Below are 8,363 nucleotides of genomic sequence, written 5' to 3'. Positions count from 1 at the left end.
AAATTAGTTGCTTCTTCACTTCGTTTTGTTTATGATGCGTAATGCATTTAGAGATTTGGATAGCTTGCGTATATCTATTTTATTGATGTTGGTTGAATCTGACAATTATGTCACAAGATTGGCTATTGAGAAAAAAAAAAATTGAACTGATTGATATTTTTGTCTATTAAAGTAATTTTCAATTGATAATTTAAATTTTTTTTAATTTTATTCTTTGATATGGTGTAAATATTTATTTATATTTTATTATAAAAAAATAAAATTTAAATAGGCCCAATTTTAGATTTTGGCTCAGTGCCCCCAAATTTTAGGTCCGGCACTGCCATGGTTTACCCACTAAAGTATGTGCTCTCTCGTTCGAAAATAATTCACATGCCAATAATTATGGTTCCTTTTGAAGTGCAATAAAAATATATAGTTACTTCTAGTTTTTTACACTTAAGTACCCCTAAACGCGAACTGTCGCGCATTTGGACCCGCCCCCCTATCTGATTCGATCTCTGATTTCTCTTCTAATAACGGTCACTTTTAATGGCTATGAGGGCGTCGTCCCGTTTTTGGGCCGACCTTTTTCCGTTCATCTTCCTCGCTGCAACCCACTTAGGAGCAGCCGCGAGAGAGTGGACAACGGCGGCCGCGAGCGGCGGAGGGGTGGCGGTGGAGCTGTGGTGTGTGGCGAAGAACAACGCGGAGAACGCGGCGCTGCAGAGCGCCCTGGACTGGGCGTGCAGCTCCGGCGGCGCCGACTGCGGCCCCGTCCAGCAAGGTGGGCCGTGCTATGACCCCGCGGACATACAGAAAACGGCGTCGTATGCCTTCAATGATTACTTTCTCAAGCACGGCTTGACGCCCGACAGCTGTAACTTCGATGGCTGCGCCGCTCTCACCTCCCTGAACCCCAGTAAGCATCTTCACTTCTACTATAGGGTTTTTTTTGTTTTCCCCTTTTAAATGATAATTTGATCGATGCAATCGGCTAATTGCATTGGCCGAGCGATGAACCGTCAAATTCATCCCCTCTTGTCGATCAGTGCATCGGTTTGATAATTATTATTAATTTTTTAATAAAGATATATTTGTGTTCTCCCTAGCTTCACTTGTGTTATCTCGGATCGCAGTGATAGAATTTATGTTGGGGGACTTATCTTTTAATTCGTCTAGATGTTGTAAAAAAACAAACTATTTTCTATACAAATTTTTCGATACTTGATCAGATTCTGCCAAAATTAAGAGAACTTGCAAAAAGCTTTGGGAAGGGGTCACCCTACTTATAGAGGTGACGGCTAAAAAGTGACAGATTCTTCAATTATTTTAGAATTGTCTTGAATCTTTTTGCTTGAGAGACTTGTTCATTCTTGAATCTTGTAGGCCTTTCAGAAATGGGACTTTGGGCTTGTACACGTCAACTTATAAATTTAGGTTTGGCCAGGCTAAATCATACACCATCCTCAATTACACCTAGGTGTTATTTTTTACAGTGATTAGGTTATTAATTCGTTAGCCTTTAACTATGAGAAATCACATAAGAGGTGACGAATAAAATTCCAATTCCAATTCCAAATCCAAATGATAGAGCGAGACTGCTGACTTGACTTAAATTCTTGAGTTCCCCCATGCAATTTTACTACTGGACTACCACCCCAACTGATAAAATAATCAAAGGCGGCCTTTCTTTTGAGAGAATTTGAGCTCTGAAACCCTATATTTCCGTTTGATCAAATCTGTTGATTTCTTCAGGTCATGGAAGCTGCAAATTCCCATCCAGGTTAATTGACCGGATCTTGATTGATTTCAGGTGAAGTGATTTTGTTGCGATTTCTAATTTATTTTGATGGGGAGCTATCATGCAGCTTTGCAGTGAACAATGGAAGCCTCACTGGATCACCGGCAACAATGGGATATACCCCTGCAACTGCGGATATTAATGGAGGGCATCTCTCCGCTGGTTCCTGGCCTTGGCCCGTCATCGCCATCCCTTTCTTCTCTGCAATTCCGCTGATCTTTTGATGATTCTAAAGGCAGGCCAATCTTGCTGATATATATTTATGAATCCCACGAGCGATTGAGGCAAAGTTTTTGGCCAGAGAAGTCATATATTAGGCACTCATTAGATTAGAATTATCAGAATCGGCGATCAATCCAGCTTCTGATATAAGTTAAGTTGGGGATATACTGTTGTAAACCATCTGTGTGGTATGTATGGGGGGTACTCTTATTTTTACAGTGTTCAATTGGAATCTGGCATGAGTTAAAATTTATAGTATTTTAATAAATTCTTGTGTTTGGGATATATAATATTTAGGAGTTGAAAATTTATTCATCCTCAAACTCTAACTCTGGAATTAAAATCATAATTTTTATTTTTTATTTTTTTATTTTAAAATATAATATATTTATCATTAATTAATAAAATTATTTAAATATTAAAAATAAAATTCAATAAATAAAAATAAGATGCATTTAATATTACTTTTAACCCATCTAATAATTAATAAATATCGTCATCCTGGTTCATTTAATCCTCCTTTCCCCTTAATTTCCTTCTCCTTGCTTTACTTCTTCTCTCACTCAATGCAACATTCATTTATTCTTCTTTATTTCTCACTCCGGTCATCCCTTCATTTTCTCTTATTTCAACAGCCTCCTCTCTCCCCCATACAATCCATGAAATTCAACTATGAAAAACTCACCTCTCTCTGCCTTCAAAATTCCAACAGGATCTTATTAAAACCCAGTGAAGTGTTATTTTCTGGTTAATTTAAATAAATATTTAAAAAAAAAAAAAATACTATTAGATACTAAAATTTATTAAAGTCTAATGGTGTGAAGGCAGCAATTAGATGACTCAAAGAAGAATAAAGAGTGCAGAAAAAAAAAAAAGTTTCATTATGATTGTAGAGTAAGAACTGAAACTTAAAAAAAAAAACAAATTACAGAATAAGAGATCTTAAATTGCGTTCTCTTTGTTGTTTTTAAGTCATTTTTAGTTTTCAATTTTCTAAAATAATGAAAACGCGTTCTCTTTACTATTTTTAAAAATGCATTTTGAAAAAAAAAAATTATAAAAAAAACTCAAAACAACAAAAAATTATTTTGAATATTTTCATCCAAAACAAACTCTAAACTCAAAACACATTTATTTATTTATATTTTATTATTGTAATGAAAAAAAATATTACAAAATTCATTAACTTTAAAATGTATATATTTTTTAATAATATATTAACATTAAATATTTCTAATTTACTGAATAATCAACTTTACTGAATAAAATATAATTTAAAAATTATTTTCAAAATTTTAAAGAGAATGTGTTTTCTAATTTTCTGTTTTGAGAAATAGTTTTTCAAAATAACAAATAGAATGCGTTTTCAATTTTTTTAAAAACAGACTACTAAACAGAAAACTGAAAATGAATTCAAAACTAAAAATTAAAAAGTAAAGAGAATGCAACCTTAGTTTTTATATTATTTTCGTAATTGACTGAATTGCTTTAACTAACTTCAAGAACAAACACTTGGTAACTGACTACTTAGGGCTAACTATTTTATCAAAATTAGTTTTCACAGTTTCACATCCACCGATAAACAAAACTTGGGGTTAGACAATAGATTCAGCTTGGAGCAGAATGAAACCTAATCAAAGAGAGTCATTCAGTGAGAATGTCAACAAGTTGAAATTCAGAGGGTACAAACCGAACTTCAACTTGTTTAGCACCTTCTTTGTCTCAAATGAAATGAACATCAATATCTATATGCTTTGTTCTTATATGAAATATTAGATTTGTCTTCAAGCTATTTAGTGGACAAGTTATCACACCATATAACTGGACAACCTGATAGTTTTATGATGATCTTTGTTTGATTAAGGACATGAATTCAAGAGGGTTATTCTCAAGGGCACTATTGAGAATGGTTTATATCAACTGAAGATTGCAAATCCCTTTATCTTACCACACTCATTTTCTTTAGATTTTCCAAATCCTATAAGTTTTAATTATATATGTTACAATTCAAGCACCTCTTTGTTCTTCTATTGTAAAAGCTTTTCATTTTAATGTTGTTGTTGAAGTAAGGTGAAGCATCAACTTCATTATATGCTACCGTTTTGGAGACTAAAGGGATGGAGGGCCATCTAGCAACCGCTTAATGGTTGCTCCAAAACGATGTCGTTTTGGAGCAACTAAGCTCGAAGGGCCAAACGGCAACCCCTTTGTCGTTTCGCGACTCGTTTGATTCCCTCCCATACCATCTTATCATTTAGCCTACTGCATTTAAGGCCATTGATCTGATCCTCAGATTTCATCTCTACTGTTGCTTCTGCCTATTTATATCCCACATTCTTCTCGAGATTTGTGCAACACAATCAATTATCTTCTTTAGGGTTTCAATCTGTCTTCTTCACTTTACAATCTTCTCTGTACAAGTTTCATTTTTTCTCTTTGGTTCTTAGGGTTTGCCTCTAATCTCTATTTGTGTGGTTATGGGGCATTTTTGTTAGAGAGTCATTGAGTGTACAGTGAGTGAGTGAGATATGTATATGGAGGTTGTAATCGATTTTTCGATTAGTGTAGTGAGCTCTCCTCACCAGAGCTCAACGTGGATGTAGCCCTATTTAAAAGGTGAACCACAGTAAAATCGTTGCGTGCCTTTTATGCTTTATTTTTGTTTTTCATTTTTGCATTCGTGTGTGCTTAATTTATTAAATGTTTCACTTACATATTTTTGTTTTTGAATCTAAGTGTTTGAGATAGCCGAGCCTTTGCTTGACCCAACAGTGACATTAGAGCCTGTTTTTTTTATATTCACGTTTTAGGGTTAGATTCAATCGGAGTCTATATTGTTCAAATCTAAGGGTTTTTTTGTGTTGCTTGAGTCTATCTGATTCTCTAAGATTTACTAAGAGCCTTTGTCAGTTGGGTGTTTTACTGTGTAAGTCTTTGTTAGCGTCTAGAGTTTTAAGGTACCTTTGTGTAAGACGAAGATGACATCAACCTAATTTGAAATCGGAACATTCGATGGGAAAGGCAATTTTGGAAGGTAGAAAAAGAAAATGAGAGTTATGCTCTCTCATCACAAGGTTCTTATTGCACTAGAGCCCGATAATAGGAAATGGACAGCAAAACAGTTAGCAAGGACCGATGAGGTCAGAGAATAAGCCTACACCCTCATATTTCTCCATCTAGGTGACAACGTCATTCGTAAGGTTGATGGTATGAATACTCCTATTGATCTCTAGAATAAACTTGATTCCTTGTACTTTGTTATGACTGCTCCTAATTTGGTTTACCTTAAGGGCGTTTTATTTAATTTTAAAATGAATGCATCTAAGTCTATGGATGAAAATATTGATGAATTCACTAAATTTACTTTTACTATTAAGAGGCACTAATCAAGCTTTAGATGATACCAGTGAGGCTATGATATTGTTAAACTATTTTCCTGATGATTACAATGTTATTAAGCATGCTTTACAATATATTGGAATTGTTCCTAGTTTAGAGCTTGTTATTTCTAGGATTAAGGTAAGAGAATTAGAGTTAAATACCTTTGAGAAACCTGGTAATAATCTATTTGTTAAAGGAAAATTTGATAAAACGAATAATGTTGGAAATAATTATCAATCTAGGGGTTCTAGAAAGTCTTAGTAGAAAACCAAACTGACGAGAAGATTAAAATCTTAAGAACTAACAATGGGTTAGAGTTTTGCAAAAGGGAATTTGATGAGTTGTGTAACTCACATAGTATACTTAGGCATAAAACAATAAGGAACACACCCCAACAAAATGGGGTGGCTGAGAGAATGAAAAAAACGTTGTTAGAAAATGTCAAGTGCCTACTGTTTACAGTTGGTATGCCTAAATCTTTTTGGGGGAAAGCCCTTTCTACTACTACACACTTAGTTAACTGAAGCCTTTCTACAGTTTTAAACCTTAGGTGTCCTGAAGAGAAGTGAACGAGAAGGAAATTGAATCTAAATTATCTCAAAGTATTTGGGTGTGAAACCTATGCACATCAATCTATGGGAAAGTTGGATCCAAGGTCCATAAAATGTGTGTTTGTGGGTTATCAAGATAGGACTAAGGGTTATAGATTGTGGGATAGAAATTCAGGTGGAGATAAAATAATTATAAGAAGGGATGTCATATTCAATGAAATTATTTTCCCATGAAAACTAGTAAACATGGAAGTGGACCCCAAATCTAGTACCCCAGATGACTTTGTTATAATAGGTGGTACCCAAATTAAGGTGAGCAACCGGTAGGAGTTGATGATTTGCCAGCTATTCGGCCTCTCATGTTCCTAACCTAAAAGTTAATCCAACCTCTGACTACGAAAGTGATCATGAGAAGCAAACTGATGTCCCTAAGGCTGAGATAGAGAAACATGACTCTCCTCAGCAAGACTTAAGGGACTATCAGTTATCCCGAGACAAAAGCGAGAGGACTATAAGATCTCCTGCTAGATATGCTTATTCAGACTTAGTTCATTATGCCTTAGTTGCAAGTATGGAGATGAGGAGCAGTGAGCCATCATGTTATGAGGAGATTGTCAGCTCTCATGATTGCACCAAATGGCAGCAAGCAATAGATGAAGAGATGGCTTCTATGATGGCTAATAATACATGAAAATTGGTTCCAAAGCCTGAGAAGCAAAAGCTGGTAAAATGTAAGTGGTTATACAAGCTCAAAGAAGGTACGACACCCTCTAACCCTATAAGATATAAAGCTAGATTAATTGCTAAGGGTTTTACTCAAAGGGAAGGTATAGATTACACTGAAATATTTTCACCTGTTGTCAAATTTAAAACTATTCATATGATACTTGTTGTAGTTGTGCATTTTGACTTAGAATTAGAATAATTAGATGTCAAAACTGTCTTCCTACATGGTGATCTTGATGAGCTTATATATATGGATCAACCAGCTAATTATATTGATAATTTTCATCTAGAATATGTTTGTTTCCTTAAAAAATCTTTATATGGATTAAAACAACATAATTATTTGTTAAAAACTGAACAAAAATTTAGCATGTCAGATTGCAAATCTGCAAATGTTCTCTTAGCTGGTCATTTTATTCTGTCTAAGTCATAGTGTCCTTCATTTGATTATGAAATTCTTAAGATGAAAAACATCCCGTATGCTAATGTAATTGGAACTATCATGTACTCAATAATTAGTACCAGACCAGATCTTGCATATTCAATTTATTTACTTAGTAGATTCATGTCTAATCTTGGGAAAACTCATTGGGATACTTTAAAATATTTGTTAAGATATATTAATGGTTCCATAAAGGTTGGCTTGAATTATAAGAAAAGATGTAATGCACTTGATCTTGTGGGTTTTGTAGACTCTGATTTTGCGAGGGATAGAGATTCAAGGAAGTCTACTACTGCCTTCTTTTTCACCTTAGGAGGTAATTGTATCAATTGGAAGTCGCAGCTGCAGTCTCTAGTTGCACTGTCTTCCATTGAGGCAGAATATTTGGCAGTAACAGATGCATTTAAAGAATTCATTTGGCTTCAAGGTCTACTAAAGGAAATTCATCTGTTACAAAGTAGAGTTGTAGTGTTTTCGGATAGCCAGAGTTTTATTCACTTGTGTAAGAACCCAGTGTATCATTAAAGAACCAACCATATGGATGTTAGATACCACTATGTGAGAGATCAGGTGGCAAATGGTATTGTATAAATTCAAAAAGTCCCTACTGAAGACAATCCAATTGATATGGGAACAAAGGTGGTGACAGTAGCTAAGTTTAAACATTGTTTAGACTTGCTGCATGTAAAAGTTGGTTAAAGGAACAACCAACAAGAGTGATGATGGCGAGGATTGAAGCATGTTGCACAAATATTGGAAAGAGTGACCTCAAGATGTTGAAGCTTCAAGATGGAGATTGTTGAAGTAAGGTGAAGCATCAACTTCATTATACGTTGTCGTTTTGGAGACTAAGGGGATGAAGGGCCATCTGGCAATTGCTCAATGGTTGCTCCAAAACGATGTTGTTTTGCAGCAACTGAGCTCGGAGGGCTAAACGGCAACCCCCCTCGTCGTTTCACAACTTGTTTGATTCCCTCTCATACCATCTTGTCGTTTAGCCTGCTGCATTTGAGGCCATTGATCTAATCATCAGATTTCATCTCTACTGCTGTTTCTGCCTATTTATATCCCACATTCTTCTCGAGATTTGTGCAGCACAACCGATTATCTTATTTAGGGTTTTAGTTTGGTTTTCTTCACTTTACAATCTTCTTTGTACAGGTTTCATTTTTTCTCTCTAGTTTTTAGGGTTCGCCTTTGATCTTTATTTGTGTGGTTATAGGGCATTTTTGTTAAAGAGTCATTGAGTGTATAGTGA

At 35.0% G+C, this 8,363-nt stretch overlaps 1 protein-coding gene across 1 annotated transcript; it reads left to right on the top strand.

Annotated features, from left to right (window-relative positions):
- The first annotated feature begins 439 nt into the window (after nt 1-439).
- Nucleotides 440-2,263, top strand: LOC127792226 (PLASMODESMATA CALLOSE-BINDING PROTEIN 5-like). Its single transcript, XM_052322668.1, has 3 exons — nt 440-901; nt 1,738-1,765; nt 1,851-2,263. Exons 1-3 carry the CDS (start codon nt 532-534, stop codon nt 2,005-2,007), a joined length of 555 nt encoding a protein of 184 aa, XP_052178628.1. The 5' UTR covers nt 440-531; the 3' UTR covers nt 2,008-2,263.
- The last annotated feature ends 6,100 nt before the right edge of the window (nt 2,264-8,363 follow it).

This window comes from Diospyros lotus, chromosome 15, assembly GCF_014633365.1.
Source record: "Diospyros lotus cultivar Yz01 chromosome 15, ASM1463336v1, whole genome shotgun sequence".
Lineage (NCBI taxonomy): Eukaryota > Viridiplantae > Streptophyta > Magnoliopsida > Ericales > Ebenaceae > Diospyros > Diospyros lotus.
Note: the sequence above shows the minus strand (reverse complement) of the source record. Positions and strands in the feature narration are given on the sequence as shown.